This window comes from Gouania willdenowi, chromosome 10 (genome assembly GCF_900634775.1).
Source record: "Gouania willdenowi chromosome 10, fGouWil2.1, whole genome shotgun sequence".
Lineage (NCBI taxonomy): Eukaryota > Metazoa > Chordata > Actinopteri > Blenniiformes > Gobiesocidae > Gouania > Gouania willdenowi.
In genome coordinates this window covers 14,581,529-14,602,016 of record NC_041053.1, presented here as the reverse complement: position 1 = coordinate 14,602,016, position 20,488 = coordinate 14,581,529, and the positions used below count along the sequence as shown (strand labels likewise).

The 20,488-nt window shown below is 37.3% G+C and overlaps 1 protein-coding gene across 2 annotated transcripts in view; it reads right to left on the bottom strand.

Annotated features, from left to right (window-relative positions):
* Positions 1-584: 584 nt before the first annotated feature.
* pcdh10b (protocadherin 10b) overlaps positions 585-20,488 on the bottom strand; it is a 31,767-nt gene continuing 11,863 nt past the window's right edge. The window contains exons 4-5 of one of the 2 annotated variants that reach the window (XM_028459012.1): positions 12,941-13,098; positions 585-691 (exon numbers count right to left, since the gene is read on the bottom strand). In XM_028459012.1, coding sequence (XP_028314813.1) covers positions 665-691; positions 12,941-13,098 — 185 coding nt within the window. In that variant the 3' untranslated portion in view covers positions 585-664. Of the gene's footprint in view, positions 692-7,976; positions 8,729-12,940; positions 13,099-20,488 lie in introns of those variants that run through there. The other variant, XM_028459011.1, reaches the window with a different exon arrangement.

The window sequence follows — 20,488 nt, the reverse complement described above, 5'->3', positions numbered from 1 at the left end:
CAGTTACATAGTTACATAGTTACATAGTTCCACAGTTACATAGATGCATAGTTACAGTTCAAGTTACATACTTACATAGTTACATAGTTACATAGTTACACAGTTACATAGTTACATAGTTACAGTTCAAGTTACATAGTTACATAGTTACATAGCTCCACAGTTACATAGTTACATAGTTACATAGTTACACAGTTACATAGTTCCACAGTTACATAGTTACAGTTCAAGTTACATAGTTACATAGTTACACAGTTACATAGATACAGTTCAAGTTACATAGTTACAGTTCAAGTTACATAGTTACATAGTTACACAGTTACATAGTTACAGTTCAAGTTACATAGTTACATAGTTTACATAGTTACATAGTTACATAGTTACACAGTTACATAGTTACATAGTTACACAGTTACATAGTTACACAGTTACATAGTTACATAGTTACACAGTTACATAGTTACATAGTTACACAGTTACATAGTTACATAGTTACACAGTTACATAGATACATAGTTACATAGTTAAAGTTACAGTTTCTTAGTTACATTTAGTTAATTACTTAGTTACAGTTACATTCAACAGGGGGAAATGCTGGCTCCTGATTGGTGGATGACGTTGGGTTCTTTTGGGGGTTTTTTCAGCAGCCAAATAGGGGTGTGTTTCAGCTAAGCTTCCTCACCTGTGTTTTCTTCAGCAAAGGCAAAACATTTTTGTAATAATTATACAAATTATTTAAAGGTTTAAAAATGAGCTGTTTGATATTCTTTTCAAACACATTCATCGTTGTTGTGTGATTTGCCGGTATTTAAAAAGCTGGACCTCCTACTGGACATTTATGAAAACCAAATGATAAATGTGAACTGTATAACCCAACCAAATCCAACAGTAATCAGTTCTAGCCGAGGCAACACCAAGCTTCTGATTTACTGTTTAACCAAATCTTAGGAATCCTGAATCTCATCTGGACTCAACCTCCTTTAACAACTCACTCACGTGCTTCTGTAAAGAAAATATAGTAATAATAAAGATCTTAGTCCCAGCCCCAGCCTAAATTGTTTCAGAACTTTCACCATTGATTCAGCCCTTTTTTGCTTTCCAACTCGCCTCAATCAGTGAAATAACAGACATTATCTGTCAGTGCAAAGTGTTCACATGGCAGTTAGAGCCCATACCCACAGCTCCATCTAAAACCTGCCTCTGTCATTCCTGTAATCATCCACTCCTCTCTCTGCACTGGAATTGTTCTCCTGTCCATCAAAAACCAACTCCATGAGTGAGAAAACCTCAGGGTTTGTTAGTCATGTTTCTGTTGGATGTTCCTAAAAACATTCCTCCTGGTACCAAAGTGATGTTGACTCTTATTGTTGTTATATTGACCACATGCTACAGCTTTTGGTTGGTTTAGGTCTTTGTACTGCAATGGTACAATACAGGACACATTTAAAGATTACTTACATAATGAAAAGGAGAAGAGTGCATTTCTGCACGGACATTAACTTGTACCAGAAGCAGTGATGATATTCACCATCAAACACTAAGACAGCTGAAAATTTAGGAAGACATTGAGAATTTTGATCCAGAGAAATTCAGGAATTATTTAATTAAACAAAAAGAGCTCCAGGAAATCACAATGTCTAATTATTTAGTATAATTTACATTTAAGTAGGAGGGGTGTAACATAATAGTCAACTCACAATACCAGATTTAAAAAAATAAAAAAAATACATTCCTAATGAAAAACAGTTTGACATAAGTTGGAGACAGTGTGTGGGAGTGTTTTGCTTCACAAATAAATGATTAAAACAAATGTACCAATCTAGCTGTTTTTTTAATTATTATTATTTCTCATTTCTGTAAAAATAAAAGTTGGTAAAGTCTTAGGGCCTTTATACTTTGTGATGTGTGATTACAGAATCTCTTTTAGTCAGTTCTGTTCATACTGCATTAGGCAGGCCAGATATCATTGTACACTGATAGCGTTCACCAAGGTCTCTGCTAGCTATTGTTATGACTACCACTATCAGCAACATGCAAAATCCAGAGAGCATGAAACATCAGATTCAGTGGGGCACACACTGAAACCCTGTGTCCGCATCTGACCAGCAACCCTAAAGTTTGACTCTGTCTCATTCATCCAAAACCGCCACAACACTTTGGACTTTCCATTCATTAGCTCCTCTTTCAGTTCTGCATCGGGCCCCAAAAATCCAGCCCAACTCGACCCCGGCCCGCGGCAATAAATCCCCACCCAACTCGAGCCCGACCCATTTACTTAAATTGTAGGCCCGAGCCCTAAGCAAACCCGATGTAAATTATTATTCTGTTGAACGTATTGCAGCCGGTAGATTAGTAGCGCGGTGCCTCGCGCGGCCTGGGGGGAGGGGGGCGCGCACACGCACCTCAGCTCTGCCCAAAAGGTATTATAATGCTGTGACTCGAGCCGTTATCACAGTTTTAGAGGCTTTAATGGAGGTCATAGTAACAAGCTAAAAATAAACAATTAGACACACAAAGAACTATCACACCATCATACACTCACACTATAATGGGAAGAGAAAAATAATATTCAATGAATGTGAACGCTGAACAACAAAACGCAACGCAACACAACACCGTCAATGTTCCGTCCTACTACTAGCAGAAATCACTTTAGAAATGATACCACAACAATATAGAAGTGTTCTTGTGTTTATTAAAAAATAAAATTTATGTAATAGAGATTAAAAAATCTTGAAACCCGACCCGACCCAAACCTGACTCTAATGCGTGACATCTCGGTTTTGGCCTGTGTATGATTTAAATATGGCTCGTGTTTGGAGCACGTAGCTTTTCATTTCCCAATCATATTCTCAATGGTGTGGGCTCTGACTGTTATGTAGCTTTGAGAAACACCTGGTGAACTTTTCATTGTTTTCACTCCATGCTCAAATCATTGTCACGTAATAGAACTGAACATTTACACAAAACTATAGGCACAAAGTTCTCTTAATTACAAATAAAAATTTGGATTGTTTCAAATTAAAAGAAAATTGATTAAAAAAAATAAATAATGAAAATTGATCAATTTACACAAACAAATCTTTCCCTTTCATTTTCAACTCCATCACTTCTTTATTTAATGAGAGCTAAGAATTATCACAAAAATGACTTTAAATCTACGAACCTCTGAGGGAACATTAATGGGCACGTAGTTGGGCAGATTTGAGTTCGTTCAAACCTTTTACGTTTGTCTCATAATGTCGTTTCACATCAGCACTTTTAATCAGGGCCACAGTTTGTGAACAGATGAGACAGAATGGTTTAGTTCTACCCGTGGGAAATAGAAACAGAAAATGGATTCAATGATCTTTTTCCTCCGTCCACTTTTCTTTTCTTGCCGAGAGACATTCGTTTCAGAGAGAAGAGTTGAAATAACTCTTACATTGAAAGAGTTGCTTCCTCTAATCTTTTTGTTGTTTCTTTTTTTTTTTTTCGCCCCTTGTAATAAGATTGACTTTGAAACTTCTTTATCCCAGTCACTTTTTTCACTCCAAGCCATCATAGGAAGAGGTCATTTCTTTGTTATCAGTGTCTGTTTCTCTTCAGAGCTTCACGTTTTCTAATTGATTAGTAATTGTAAGTCTCTTTCCTCTTTGTTCTCCATTCATCTCTCATTAAAGCCAATGATTGTTCTCATTTAGAGCATGGTGTTCACAAAGGCACTGGATTATAAAATATTTCTGTGGTGACACTGAGGAGCATGAAGTGCAGGTCAAATGCATTAGTCTCCATTTAGCAAGAAAATAGATATGATTTGACATCCCGTGCTCCTTGTTGGGCTTTTGTCCTCCCTCTAAACAGAGCAAACTCCGATATCTCCGTCCTCATTACGCAGCAACAAAAGGAACTTTTGTCACACTTTAAGTCTCATATTAAACCAAAATAATTGTATTTTGTTGTCAAAATCAGAAATAGTAGGACTTTGCTTCCGGAGTGTTAATCTGTTTCTTTGTTAGGTTGTAATAATCTTAATAATGTTCAGTTCCATTCACTTTGTTCTCGTCAGCGCAGTCGTCCTATGGCACAAAGCTCTATGGATAAAAAGCTACGTTTTCCACACAGGCAATGATAATGAAAAAAGAAAACTTAATTTGAAGAAGGCAAGAAAACATAGGGAACGCAGTCGTCTGACTCGACCAAGTCGTGAGAGAAATGGAACAGAGATGACATCTGTCAAAATCCTGCACCATATTCGTTTTAGCAACTTTTATACATGGGACTACTTTACCGTTTTAAAAGCATGTGTTCCACCATCTTGAAATCATTTGATTGATGATGTCACACGGCCCCACTGCCTGTAAACATCCTATTGTTTTCTATTAGTGTGAAGCATTCAGCCTGATTTTTAGATCATTTAACAGCTTTTTCAGTCAAAATAACAACTTGTGCTGCTTTTGGTTGCTCTAAATAATCAGAAAAAGTTAAAGATGCCAATGTAACCCAGTTCCAACTCTGTGGTTTGGTAGTAGACAATGAAGCAGAGAAGAAGAGCTCTTCTAAGGAATCTTTACTCTCCCTTAAACAGTGGGCGGCTGAAACTCTAATGGCTGACATAAGTGAGTAATCACGGACTGTTGAAGGACTAAAGCACTTCTCTCCTCAGGGTTTGTGTGTCTTCATCTGTCCGTGATTCAGGCATCGATGCAATCCTTTCATTTACTGATGACTTCCTATTGGAAACATATAGATTTTTATCTGATGCACTGATCTACATTAGTCATCTGATAAAATCTGCGTGCGTCAGGCGCTTTCGGACCGATGAACTCATTCATTCATTAATGTATTCTGTTTACAACACTAAAAGCCTCAGTCCTGTAAGATAATAAAGAATGTATAAAATACAAATATTGTTCACCTTATGATGTAGGCTGAGCTGTATAATAGCAGCGCCTTAATAAAGTAAAGTCTGTTTATTCTCCGATTAATTATAATGGTATAATGTCACTCATTTACACATTAGCAAGTCATCAATTCCTGCTTTCATTCCTTCCTGTTTTTATATAATTATTCCTTAATTGTGAATTCTGCACAGTTTCTCCGTGTTTGTGATTGGTCTGACGAGTGAACGTGTTATTATCCTGCTTCGTAGTACAGCCGCTCTGTGATGTAGAATGTTTGGTTAGGCGGAGCTAACAGAGAGATCCGAATGTACTTATCCAGCTTCGTAGCACAGGCCCTTAGTGTTACGCTAGTTTATTTTAGCACCAGCTGCACTGTACCCATCACATCTTCCTGCTAATCATCTTTCCAAAGAAGCCTAAAGTCTCTTTAGAACATAAAATAAAAACATTTATCAGCCCTCTTAGCAGAGCCTGACGACTAACATTCTGTCTCTGCAACTAACACGTAAGTTACTAACGTCCATTCTTAGCAATGGCCTAACATTTGAATCCATCATGAGTCTGTGAACCGATGGTGCAAAAAAAAATTCACATCACGGACAAACTCCTTCCTGTTTTTTTGTGAAAATGCTGATCTCTTCTAAAAAGCTTAAAAATATTTAAATTCTATAGTCTAATAATCATTCAGAGAAAGAAATGTTCTAATATTTACTGGCCTGATGAGGCTTCCTGCTGAATCATGTCAAAATAAAGCAGAACAGACATTCCTTTGAAACATCTTTATTTTATTGTTGTCATATTGTTGTGTTGTGTGTGCGTGTGTGTGTGTGTGTGTGTGTGTTGTGTGTGTGTGTGTGTGTGTGTGTGTGTGTGTGATTTTTACTGTGAATAAACAATAGTGTGTATCCTGTGCACGACACCTGCTGATGTTCCTTAAGATTTATTTTAAATGATGAGGAAAACCATAACGTGTAATATTATTATTATTATTACTATTATTATTTTTATCAAAAATCCAAGTAGGCTAAGGCTGTTGTGTATTTCAATGAATGATTAAACAAGAGTAAAACCAGTGAGCGTTTGAATGTGGAACCCAATAAACAAAGAGCACGGCTGCCTTTAGAACAAACATCTGCAGAGCTTTATATGGAGAGCTTATATTGAGCTAGAAACGTTTAAGAGTACAGTAAACACTTCTCACACATGTTGATACTACTCGACGTCTCATATCAGTTTAATGTATGCAACATATTCAAAGTCCATCACTTGAGTCAACCCCTCACCCCCGCCCCCCTCCCTCCCCACAAAAAAGAAAATCTTGAAACACCAATAAAATAAAATAATAATAATTAAAAAAAAAAAAAAAAAAAAAACGTTATCACAGCAAAATAAGAGAAAAATCTCAAAGTGAATGAAGAAGAAAGTCTCTGCTGTACATGTTCACATCTCTCTGTGTGAGTACAAAGGCCTAAAGGGCTCAGTGGCTTCAGTGTGTGGCTCTCACTTTCAGTGCTTTCAGTCCTGGGGGGTATTTCACAAAACAGATTAGGATAAAATGATCCTGTTATCCTGGATGGCTTTAGCCACCAGGCTAACCTTCTTCTGTTGCCCATTTTACTCACTTTACAACTGATATCACCATGTTTCTCACATCATTTATTTCAATAAAAACATATTTGAAAAAAATTATTTTATAGAACTCCAAAAGATGTTTTACATTGTGGTTGAAAACGAGGATCAGTTCCACTGTTTCTATTTATTTATTTTTTCTTCATTTCACTAAACAGAGATTTAAGCTTTATTTTAGATAATGTTTTACATATACATATGGGTCAATGAGGATAAGGATTACCCCACATGATATTTCATACAATGTGCATCATCGGGCAATGTTTGTTTTAATATTATGATGGAAATAAAAATATAAATCTTATACAGGACTATAATATAACTAGAAAATATTAATAGAAAATAAATTTGAATGGATTTAGAGTCATTTTAAAGATTGTCTAAAAACAGCAGTTATGGCCACTCGCAGCACATGATATTTTGACAGAAACAAAAAATCAAAGTGAGCGCATATATACTGTTACTACATATTTGGTATCTTTTTATGCATTTAAACCTTTTTTAAATTAAAGGAAATGCAATTGGACAGAATATATATGTATATATACTGTATATATATATTACTCATTTTAAAAATAACAATAGCCAACTAACAATACTGTTGATAATTAATTAAATGCAATAACCTAGAGGGAAATAATTAAAATAGGCATTATTATTAATTAATTTGTGATATCTCAGAGAAGCATAGAAAGGACTGTGTTCACATTTTTAAGTGTACAAAATGTGTTTTGTCTGAATATTAAGAAATGATTGATCAAATCACTAACAGCTCTATTGAATGACACATTAATTAATATTGACTTACTACGCCTGAGTAAATCTTGATCTTATAATCAATTATTCTTCAATTGTTCAACTTCTTCATGATACATTTGAAGATGAACTCTGATAATGTTCAAATGAAAAGAAAATTCTTAAATTTGTGTTTTTGTTATAAAGGTTAAATCATTTGGGTCATTGTACGTTTTTGTTGAATAATTCCACCTTTTCATTAACTGTCAACATCAATAACTGGCTGCTTATATTTATTCATTCATTCATACATACTGGCAGTATTTTTCTCACCCTGTCAAGGCAGCAGTTGTTTGCTTTTTGCCAAATTCCAACTTGTTAATTCCATGAGAAGCTGCTGCAGCTCAGTGAAAGGAGGCGTCTCGTCTGTGCGTCTCTTATCGGTACATCTGTGATCTGCTTTATGCTGAGCGTGCACTTCTGCCAAACAGCTGGTTTGGATAAGCCGTTGCTCTTTAGCCTAATCTAAGTTTGATTAAACAGGAAAATCCAGTGTTTCCATATTGCTGCGTTTCCATCACTGTTGTTGGGAATCCACAAAATCTAAATAGCGTAAAAAAAAACTAAAAAAAAAACTGGTAATAAAAACACCTGAATTTTGAAAAAAACAAAGCTTTTTACATTTTCACGAGGTTTTTCAGACGTTAAAAAGCTCAATGGAAACACTTTTTTCTACAATTACACGTCACATGATGAGACGTAACTGGTCACATGACCACTTCTCTCAGAGAAAACATGACGCGGTACGTATGGACTACAGAGACCGAGACGTTCTACTTTTAAATTATTACTGCCACATTAGACAGTAAACAACACATGAATGCAGAGTGTTTTACGAGACTCCAAAACAACCTGCAATGGAAACGCATTCAAAGCGCAATTATACTTTGTCGACATTTAGAAACATAGCTGTTATTTTGTGAAAAACTCCAATGGAAACCCAGCCAGAGAGGGCTTAGCTAATCCTGGATCTACTAATTCATCCTTTGTGAAACACCCCCCGCTAAAGTCTGACTTTTCAAACAACAGTGCTGTAAACAGGCACACATAGATTGGAAATGTAAGCATCCACGCTGCATGGTCTCCCTGCCGTCATCGTTTTGTCTTCTTCTTTTTTGGTTTCTCAGGCCTGCTGAGATGCTGTAGCCCCTCCCTGCAATGACCTCCACTTTGCCGTCAAATCCAAGAAGAAGACACAGTCCCACAGGAGAACATTTCTCTTCCTTTTTTAACCACGTGTTGCAAGTTGATACATAGTTGAGTGTTCACTTAGTAAGGCGAGATGAGGCCCAACGAGGACAACGTGATTCAAAAAGTCCATGTCACTTTGTTTGTGGCCTCAAACGTTGGGGAGCAGTTGTGCAAAGTCACGCAGTCTCCGACATGTCCACGCAGAAAGAGCTGACAAAGACTTTCCCGCGCTGCAACAAAGAGAGAAGGAGGGAGACTGCTTAGACACGGCTGACGAAACAACCAAACCTTCAAACATAGAACGTGCACAAAGCAGGGCTAGAAATACACATTCCCCTTAATGTAGGGGTTTTCATCATTGGGGTTGAGACACTAGCATATCTTAACCTATTTTCATCACTTTTTCTTACCATATTTTTGCCTCTTTTAATGCATTTTTGCCACTTTACCCCCATTTCTGACACTAATCCATCAAATTCCAATTCCTTTTCTGCCCATTTTTGCCACTTTCAACACATTTACACTTAGAAACCCTTTCCAACACTAATGTCGCATATGGTGACTCATAATTGTCACTTTTAACTCTTTTCACCGCTATTTCATGCCCATCATTTGCCAGTTTAAACTAATTGTTCACACTTTTTAAAATGCATTACCCCAACTCCCCCCTCCCCCATTTCTGCACCTTTTAAGCCAATATTGACACTTTCAACCCATTTTATAATTTTTTTTACTCCAATTTGCAACTTTTAACCAATTTATGTGGTTTTTAAAATCCCATTTCATCACCTTTACCACCATTTTTTGGTCACTTTTAACCCATTTTATTTCTGATTAAAACAAGGATTTACATCTTTAAGATGACTATATACTATGGAGCAAATAATAATAAACTTCCTGGATAACAGTGGATATTATTCAGATAAATAAATAAATGTGGTTATCACAGATTCATAGAACAATGGACCATCATTTTGCTGACTTAATTCCCCCTTATAGATGACCCTGTCTCCACATGACTGTTCTTTAATGTTCATGTCTGTGTTCAACCACCTTCAGGTACAGTGGGGGTCCCCGATCTCTGACATCTTTTTTCTGGGGGTCGTGGGCTGAAAAGGTTGAGAACCACTGCCTTAATGAACATCAGGAGAATTGACTGAGCTAAAACTCTTCTCTCACTATCTTTTCCATCTCTTTTCCAGTTTAGCATTCCACCCTGGGAATGACGACCATGTAACCATTCCCATCCCCCCTCGGACAAAGAGCCTCTGTCCATCACTGGCTCCTTTGCTCTGGTTAAAGCCTCAGTATCAGTCTCTTTCACCCACTGCTCTAGTTTGGAAGTCTCCTCTATTAGTCTAACCCCCACACACACACACACACAAACACACACACACACACACACACACTCATTTGCATGTGGGCCACAGTGAACCATTATGAGGAGAGTGTTGGTGTTCATGGGAAATACAGATATTGGGAGTTCCTCTACCACAATGTGTGTGTGTGTGTGTGTGTGTGTGTGTGTGTGTGTGTGTGTGTGTGTGTGTGTGTGTGTGTGTGTGTGTGTGTGTGTGTGTGTGTTTATATCAAACAAAGGCAGAAGAGAGGGAGGGGTTGATCTCTCCATTGTTAGAAAAGCTTTAGAAGTTTCTATTTAATGTCTCTCTGTCTTCATAAAGGGTTCAAGTTCTTCCCTATATTTTCTATGATTTCCCTTTGACGTGAGGTGACATCAGCCTCTATCAGTGTCACAAAGACTTTATTCTTTGTGTCATGTGATGTTTAGTAAAGATATATTCAACCAGTCAATCCAGTCAAACGTGATTTCAAAAATCCAAATACTGCCCTGATAATGGCCTGTTAGCTTAGAATCATAAAAACACATGTTGACATGTTATTTATGATTCTGTAGTTCTCGTGGAATAAAGGCTTTTTATCAACAGTCCCTCATATCTTCTGAAATCTATATCAGAACTATAATGTTCACATGGAACTAAATCCAAACAGAACTAAGTTTCTTGTTTGAAAGGTTATCCAGGAAGTTTATTATTATTTGGGCCATAGTTAATAGTCATCTTAAAGATGAAAATCATTGTTTTAATAAGAAATCTCCAGCTGAACCTGGTTCTGCTGCAGATTTCTTCCTATAAAAACGTTGCTAAATGCTTGTTCATGTGGCTCTTGTGGGGTTCTTTCTTTCTTACTATGGACTGTAATTTTTGTTCAACTCTTTGAGATGACTTTGTATATAAATAAAGTTGAATTGAAATAAAATGGAGCAAAACTGACCAAAAATAGGATTTGAAAAAGCACAAAATTGCGTTAAAAGTTGCAAATTAGAGTGGCAGGAAAAATGTTAAAAATGGTTCAAAGTGTCAATATTGGCTTAACAGTGACAGAATGGGGGGGGGGGGGGGGGGGGGTATTGTAATTTAAAAAGTATGAACAATTAGTTTAAACTGGAAAATAATGGGCATGGCATGATTGTGGTTAAATTATCAGAAATAAGCATGAAATATGGTTAAAAAAAGTGGTTAAAAATGACAATAATAGGTCAACATGTGCGACATTAGGAGGAAAAGTGGTGGAAAGGGTTTATAAGTGCTGAATATGTCTTGAAAGTGGAGACAATGTACAAAGTAGACTTTGAAATTTGATGGAGAAGTGGCAGAAATTGGAGTAAAGTAGCAAAAATGCATTAAAAAAAATCAAAAACATGGCAATAAAAAGTGATGTGTTGCAGAAAAAGGGTAAAAATAAGCAGAAATGGGCTCAAATTGTTCAAAGGCTATTGTTAGTTTCTTGAAGGCATCTGGGTACCCCCCCTCCCAGTGTTTCACAATCCCAAATGGGGTCCTGACCCCAAGGGTGAGAACCCCTGCACTAGTGTCCACGTGCATGAGCAGTGATGGGATGAGATACTGTATGTGTGTGTGATAGCTGAAGGTTGCTTAAGACTCTGAGGAATTACGGTCAAATCTCAGTAATCTAACAATAAATGTGAGGCTAGGTGTTTTTTTAAAGGCCTTTTCCGGCTTTTTTGACTTTTAATTTTTTTCTTACAGAATTCTATAAAACCTGTATCCATCTCCAACACAAAACATCTGCTGAATCTGCACATTGTGGCTTTTCTCTAACTCTGTGTTTAGGCGGAGAGTGGTCAGCGTCTCTACGTTTTCTATAAAGTAACGCCTCAAAATCACAGAAACCTTTAGATAATCTAATTACTTTGGGCAGATGTAATTTTCCACAGCGTCATTGTGTGCACGCCTGAGTGCGTGTGTGTCTGTGTGCGTGTGTGCGTGTGTTAGAGGGCCAAAGTAAATTGAAAAAGTGCTCTTAATATATCTATTGATAGGGAGATAAAATCATCACATTAGACATAATGGAGATGTTTGAGAGTGAGGAAGGAGTTCGTTAAACACACAGAGGTCAGAGAGGAAATGAATTTCAAGCTTCAGGAGGAGAAAATTCAATTTGGAATCTTTTTACTTCAGAGGCTAATTTAATGTGCAGATCAGAGAGCACGACATCATATTCCCTTTAAGAAAAGCCTTCATGGACATCTTGGTCTTAGCGTGGAATAGAGTTTAGATTCTTGGCCCGAGTTCGGGCTGGGCTTGGGCCTCATTTTTAACTTTTTTTTTTTCTCTATTACATTGATATTATTTTTAAATAAACACAAAAACACTTCTATATTGTTGTGGTATCATTTCTAAAGTGATTTCTGCTAGTAGTGGGACGGGTTATTGACGACGTTGTGTTGCGTTCACATTCGCTGAATATTATTTGCTGATTTTGCTCATTCCTCACTTGCTGCTGGAGCGCAGGGAACAAATACGATTGCGTGCTTCAGTCAGGTCTCCGCCCGGTCTGGTCTACATACTGTAACGGACTGGGTTCTACGTTCTGGTTGTGTTCCACTTGTGTGTATTCACTGGTTAACTGATGCTGAGATTTCCCATGGCCGAGAAGGCATCATGGTTATGTGCAGCTTTCTCTGCCAATGTGTGTCTTTGTTTACTGAGTGTTGATTGGCTGGGAGGCTGGGGAAAGGGTGGGTGTAAGCGGAGAAAAGACTAGTGAACAATTCTGTTCCCACGGTAGCGTGAGTGTATGACGGTGTAAGACGGTTCTTTGTGTGTTTGATTGTTTATTTTTGGCGTGTTAATATGACCTCCATTAAAGCCTGTAAAACTGTGATAACGGCTCGAGTCAAGTCATTATAAAACCTTCAGGGCTGCGGTGCGTGTGTGCGCCCCCCCTCTTTCCCCCCTCGCTGCGCAAGGCACCGCGGTACTAATCTATCGGCTGCAATACGGTCAATAAAATAATAATTTACGTCGGGTTTGCTACAATTTAAGTTAATTGGTCGGGCTTGGGTCGGGTCGGGCTGGATATTTCGGGCCAAACCTCTAGTGTGGAGGAATACGTCATACCTCTGCGTCTGAACCCGAGTCCATGCCGGGAACGTGGAGGTTGCTGCGGTAGTCGGACCCCTGGGGCCCGTCGGAGGATACAAAGGTTGGCATCCAGCAGCGATCAGAGTGACCCAGAGCTTTACACTCATCCGTGCAGTTAGAAAACAGGTTGGCCCCTAAAGAGAAAACAGAGAGAAACACTGAGAACTGGTCCCTGAAAGCATTTTGATTTATTATCCTTCACATGGAAACTGAAGAAAAACATGTCAAATACTGTAAATAAAACCAATCAATCACACTATGATAAGACGATTAGATGATCCAACCTCTGTTGTTTTTTTCAAAATCTTGAACCACTAGAGCAGTGGTTCGCAACCTTTTTTGGATCATGACCCCATTTTTATATTACACATTTCTGGCAACCCACAATAAATTTTCGAGAATGTGTTTTTAAATACAAACATGTTATTCAGTGGAACAATTACAAATACCAATACACAAATACACAGCAGTCAGGATTAGTCCACAAAGTCACAAGATGTACCAGCTCAGATATTTATATACCGCATTTTGTTTTTCTTCTTCTTCTTCTTCGTTTTCCTTTTTCTCTTTCTTATTTTCTTTATGATGCATTTTATCGGAACTAGATTTATAAATGAGAAAGTGAAAGTATAAAACACAGATGTCTAAAATGGAGTGCTGTGTTTTAATTTGAAAAGGAATAATTCATGTTTAATCACTGAACATGTTTAACACATTCCAGGCGACCCCACATTGGGTCACGACCCCAAGGTTGAAAAACCCTGTGCTAAAAGTTTAGATAATGATATAATCATATACTGTGATTATTTTCAGTAGAGATAATTTTTAACAACCACAGTTACAAATCACTGAAAATGAATTGCTTATGTAATAAAATAATCTGCACAGTGATAAACTCTTTTTTAATGCTTTTAGGAATAATAAATTATACTTTGTGTCTTTTCTTTAATTAAACAAACTGATAAATTATGGATATACAAGATTCTGCTTCGGGAACATTTTCTTTTTTTTTTCATTAAAGAGATGCACTATGGGAAAACTGGGAAGATTTGGGGAATTTCATAATCACTAAAAATCAGTGTTGGTGTAAAGGTTTAATCAAACACTTCTAATAATTGGGAAGCATTTATTTTTTTCATTTTTGAAAAAGGAGATATAATCATTTTAGGGAGTCAAAAATAAATAAATGCAGAATAAATGACGGATTGTTTTTGTTGTTGAAGTTACGCAGAATTATAGATACAGTAGCGAACGAATGTAAGGGAAGAATGATAAAAGAAAGATAAAAGTAAAACTCAGGGACGTCTTTGATCTGTGTGTGTGCGTGCGTGCGTGCGTGTGTGTGTGTGTGTGTGTGTGTGTGTGTGTGTATGTGTGTGTTTGGGGGAGGGTTGGAGGGTTCAGTCTCTGTGGTTTGGTTCATTTAATGTTAATTTAAAGCACAAACTCAATGATATTGAACTGTGGGGAGGCTTTGGAGAGAGAGAGAGAGAGAGAGAGAGAGAGAGAGAGAGAGAGAGAGAGAGAGAGAGAGAGAGAGAGAGAGAGATGTGCAGGTATGACTGGAACAAGCTCGAGCTCATTCTATCCAGTGTAGTACTATTAAATATGTTTAGTCCTATTAAATACAAATGCAGTACTATTCAATACAAGTGTAGTACTATTGAATACAAATGCAGTACTATTGAATACAAGTGTAGTACTGTTAAATATAAGTGTAGCACTGTTAGGTATTTTGAAGTCTTTTTTTCAATCAGAGAGCAGAGGAGCTTTAGTGGAGCTATTTAGTCCTAACGTCAGCCTAGAGCCATATTATGTTTTCATCTGCCCATATGTTTTACCCCCTGGGGGGGTCGAGATCCTGCTTATTCATGTCTTTGGGCTCTAAATCCTCTTGTTGTTTGTGTGTGAGCTGTTGTGACTGAAAACGTGAACTGTCCAACTCAGACTCTCTGCTGCTAATCCCTCTGAACACAGGCTCGTGTGTGTGTGCGTGCGTGCGTGTGTGTGTGCGTGCGTGCGTGTGTGTGTGCGTGCGTGCGTGTGTGTGTTTGTGGTGGTCAGCAGAGAAGGAATCTTCTTTGTTACAAAGCAGATTAATTTGGCTCTCAGTCCCTAACAGTTGGCCTGCTGAGGGGACGGACTTCCTCACAGACATTAGGCACAGCTCCATAAATACAGCATCACAACAGGGTTTACTACACACTGATACAACGGGAGGGATGGAATCTATTGCTCCTGTGCTGAGAATAATACAGAGATAAGCTTCGATCACAGAATGTAGAACTATTTGGAGAAGCAAACACATTGTGTGTGTGTATAAAAAGGTGTGGATGTAAGATTAACATGCACAAAGTCAACGAAATAAACAGAAGCCCAAACCAAGCCTTAATGTAAAGATAGTTTTTTGCAGGTTAGTTGGAATCTCTACATATCTGTGGCATGAAATAAACAGAGCAACTGATGAAGCTGATGAATTTAGTTTGAAATAGTCTTTCTACATAACAGTTGATAAATTGGGTCAAACTTCTAGCCCCTCCCACATCCTCTACCACCGACAGTGGTCTACTGTCCACTACAATCATTTATCCACTGACTTTGTTCATTTGTCACTCATCGACTTGTTCATTTCGGCTCTGAACCCTGTTATCTTTTCCAGTGTGGATTGGAGACACTGTCTGCTTGGACTAGGACTGGTGCTACATGTTTAGCACATACCTGTCAAGTATCCCGTAGTTTAGCCCTATTTCCAGCCAATATCAAGGATTTTGATGTAATAATAATTAAATATATAAATAAATAAAAACATTCCTCTGCCTCTCTAAATTGAACGCTGTCACTAGCCTTGCGAGAACTTCAATCTGAAATGGCCTGGGTGGCAGTTCTCGCAAGATTAGTGCCGACAGCGGCAACAAACATGGAAACAACTCAGAACAGAGACGATGAATGAAGACGTTCCGGCAAAAAAAACTAAGAACTGGTGTAAATAGCTTGTAAAATGTGACAGAGAGTTTATCTTCCTAAAGAGCAGCAGAATGGGACACAGTTACACGTTCTATAAGATTAATAACTGAGATTTTAACGTCTACCACGGGGGAAGGAACCACATAAGTCAGCATGAATAATCAGCCAATCACAAACATCACAAATATACACCGCTTTCAAAAAGTGTTCAATTATGTAAAGTCAGCAACAAATGTGTCTAATAAGTCATTAGTGAATAACAGAGAACCACAAGAGTGAGCATGAGAAATGAAAAGAAAATATGTCATTAAATAAAAAGTTAATGTCTAACTTAAAGACAAGCAACGCTAAATTAACAGTAAATATGCAACGTGTTGACTTGTATATGAACTGTAAGTATATTAAATAAACACATGTGCTTCATATACACATTTATGTCTTAATTTAGGCTGTTTTACAATTTAGGAATTAGGGCTAGACAATATATTGAGATTCAAGATATATCAAGTATTCCATTTTGGTGATATAGAAAGATATAATATCGCCTATATCAATATCTTTTTATTTTCATGGTTTATTTTGTATTAAATTACTTGTTTTAGGAGTCGCTGCTTTTCAGAACAACATGTAAAGCATATAGTTGGATGGATTAATGAGTGCGTCCTAACCCAGACCTTCCTCATAACAAGCCACACTACAGAACTCACTCACACATGCTGTCCCTTACAGGAGAAAAAGCCAAAAGTGGCACATTTTGTGCAACTGTTTGCTAATAAATGACAAGTGGCTATTTTAGATTTCTTGTACACCTATCTTAAAATATAAGGGATACTGGAGCTTGGTTGGGGTGGTGGGACGGCTCGTAGCAAGCGCAGAAACATTTCCCTTATTTTCAAATCGAACACTTGACAGGTATGGTTTAGCACTGAGGTGCTAGCAGAGGCTGGAAGAGCTCTGGTGATTGGAAAACTCTTTCTTTCACAATTTGCACAGAACTGGGCTTTTGTTTTCCATCTTGACTTTTTTTTTTTTTTTTACAAAACTAAAATTAACGCCCAGAAAAGCACAGCAACGACTTCTCATCAGGTTCTCCTGCTTCTTGTATTGTGGTCTGTGCATCAGTATTATGGGTATATCGGGAACTTGTGAAATGAGAAAGATTCTGCGCTGTTTGGGAGAGCAAATAAAAACATGTTCAAGTAACACTAGTAGTTTTAACATTTCCAGACTAATTTTGACAATCCAGAATTAACTCATTGACTGCCAAAGACGTCTACGGACGTGAATTGTGTTTTTCGGCTGGGGTTGCTAGGAGACAGTGTGACGAAGCTCTCCGGTGAATATCTAACTTGTACCATGATGTAGTGACCAACTGGTGCCATGTAGGTGGTAGCAGAGCACCTTTGGATGAGAGATCAGCCGTGATGGGCAGAGCTCAGAGGGAGAAGAAAGGAGTTTACGAGACAGAAAATGGCGCTACGAGAGTTGATGCTGAAGTTCCCAGCAGCTCACACTCGACCAGAGCATGAGTGGAACTAAGTGGACTATTGAGAGTGTGGCAATGGTGAGAGAAAACAATCCAAAAAACGGGTCAAGCGCTGACACTCGGCTTGTCCGAGATGAGGAGGAAGTTGCGTGTGTGGGAACGAACGGGGAGAGACTTGGAAGAACACCAAAATACAGTAAGCAAACCATTCAACTGTGACATAGATAGCAATATAATAATAATGTTGCCATCAAAAGCCTGGTCTCAGTGTTGTTTTTGTAGCTTTATAGAAGGAAACCAATGTTGAGGTGTCATTAAAACTAATAAAAAGAAATTGCTTCAAAGTAACTAATAGATTTATCCAAAAAAAGCTTTTTGTCACAAACTGGCGATTTGTGTGAAACTTATTTTTTCTGATGATACTACAGAGTCTAATCTTTCAGAATCTGGTGTCAGATTTTCGATTGTCATAGAACAAAATATTCTGTGGGTCTTAAAAAATCTGTGAAAATCATCTAAAACGCCTGAAAATATTGGCTGCTCTGAAAAGGACTGGCAGTGAGTGAGTTAACATTGTAGATCTCTGTAAATCAATGTTGCCGAGTCAAAAAGGAAATTTTGTACATCCACAATAAAAATGATGACTATCTATAATTTCATTTTGAGAGATCTACAACGCCATATTGACTACGTGTCATGTTTATGCTAATTACAGTTATCAATGTCATTTCAGATATCCAAAATGTGGATATCTGATATTATCTATTCTAGATATCCGTAGTTACATTTATAGATATCTACGTAATTTTGACTAGTCATAATTCCATTTACAGATATCTTGAATTCAACTGAATTCCACAGAATTCAAAATATCTATAAATAGAATTATGACCATACCTGTCAAGTTTTGGTTTTGAAAATAAGGGAAATTTTCTGATGCCCACTACGAGTCGTCCCACCCCCCAACCAAGCTCCAGTATCCCTTATCTTTTAAGACAGGTGTACAAGAAATCTACAATACCCACTTGTCAACCACTTACTAAATACAATGATGTGATTAGAATCTGGTAGGTCGACCTTTATTAACATTGAAATGATATGAACATTCCTACTAGGGCTGGGCAATATGGACCAAAACTCATATCTCAATATATTTTCTCAAAATGGTGATATATGATATAAATCTAGATAATTTTATCAAATGAAGTCTGACCAGAAAAACAATTCTGGGTTAAATTTGGTGATGCAAAATGCTACACAGACACATTTATTAACAGATGCACAATATGAGCACTCAGAAATTCATCTAACTGAGCTTTACATGTTGTTCTGAGAAGTAAAAGCAACTCTTAAAACTAGTATTTTGATACACAATAAGCTATAATATGTATATATATATATATATATATATATATACACATATATATGTAATATTATAGTTTTCTATATCGCCAAATTAGAAAACTCGATACGTCTTGAATCTCGATATATCACCCAGCCCTAATTCCTAAATTATAAAACAGCCTAAATAACAAACATAAATGTGTATATGAAGCACATGTGTTTATTTAATATACTTACAGTTTATATACAAGTCAACACATTTAATATTTACTGTTAATTTCCCGTTGCTTGTCTTTAAGTTAGACATTAACATTTTATTTTCATGACATATTTTCTTTTAATTTCTCATGCTCACTCATGTGGTTCTCTGGTATTCATTATTATACATTATTATTTATATTTATACTTATTATTTGTTGCTGACTTTACATTCTTTAACACTTTTTTAAAGCAGTGTATATTTGTGATGCTTGTGATTGGCTGATTTTTCATGCTGACTTACATCATTCCTTCCGCTGTGGTAGACGTTAAAATCTCAGTTATTAATCTTACAGAATGTGTAACTGTGTCACATGCTGATGGTCTTTAGGAAGATAAACTCTCTGTCACATTTTACAAGCTATTTACACCAGTTCTTTGGTTTTTTTTTTGCCGGAACGTCTTCATTCATCATCTCTGTCCTGAGTTGTTTCCAGGTTTGTTGCCGCTGTCAGCACTAATCTCACGAGAGCTGTCACTCGCGAGGCTAGTGACAGCGTTCAGTTTAGTAAGGCATATTTTTAATTATTATTACATTAAAATACGGGATATTTAAGGGAAAATACTAATACGGGAAGATGGCGGGAAAGAGGGGCAAAATGCGGGAGTTTCCCGGCCAAAACGGGATACTTGACAGGTATGGTTATGGGTAGTGAATTACAGATATCTACAATGTTAATTTCAGATAGTCAAACTTTGTTAAATGTTAAAACGTCTTGCCGTGTGTGTGTGTGTGTGTGTGTGTGTGTGTCAGTCTTCAACACTGATGATGAATCCCAGCCCCAGATGCCACGGTGACGTTACCAGGTGTGAAAAAACAAAGATCTATCACTCATTCTGTGTTCTGCGTAAAGAAAAAAAGAATCTGTTGCGCACACGCTGGTTGTGTGACAGCAGCTGTATTTAACTAAAAAAGAATGTGGTGTTGCAAAGAATGGTGGCTTGATTATGTTCTCGCGCGATCAAAAAAGCACCGAAAAGGAAATCATAACTAAAAACATGGAAGCAATTTTGATTTTTTTCTTTTTCTTCTTAAAATAAATCAATCAATAGTCATGGACCTCCTACAGTATATCACGTATGAAGAAATAAGCCCTGGTTTCTTCTGAAGCTTCACACTAACAATCTGTGTTAGACTGGCAAACAAACTGTGATTACAACCTTCATTTGGTAATTGGTATGCAGAGGTCTGAAAAATGGATTACAGATCAGCGAGCTGTTACCACAGTGATGATGAGACGAAGCCCTTCGGAGGCCTGCAGTCCACATTAAGGAAAGAGGGAGAAAATATTAAATGAAGTGGAAAAGAAGAGGACGAGGAGATTGAAAATCAAGCCCACTGATACATTTATTTAGTTCTGACGACCATAATGAAGTCTATGATAAGAAGGGTTTTTCCACAAGGACAAATGTTCATTAATACACCTACAGCAAACCGATGAAGGTGACGGAAGTGTTGCTGCGTCACTTCA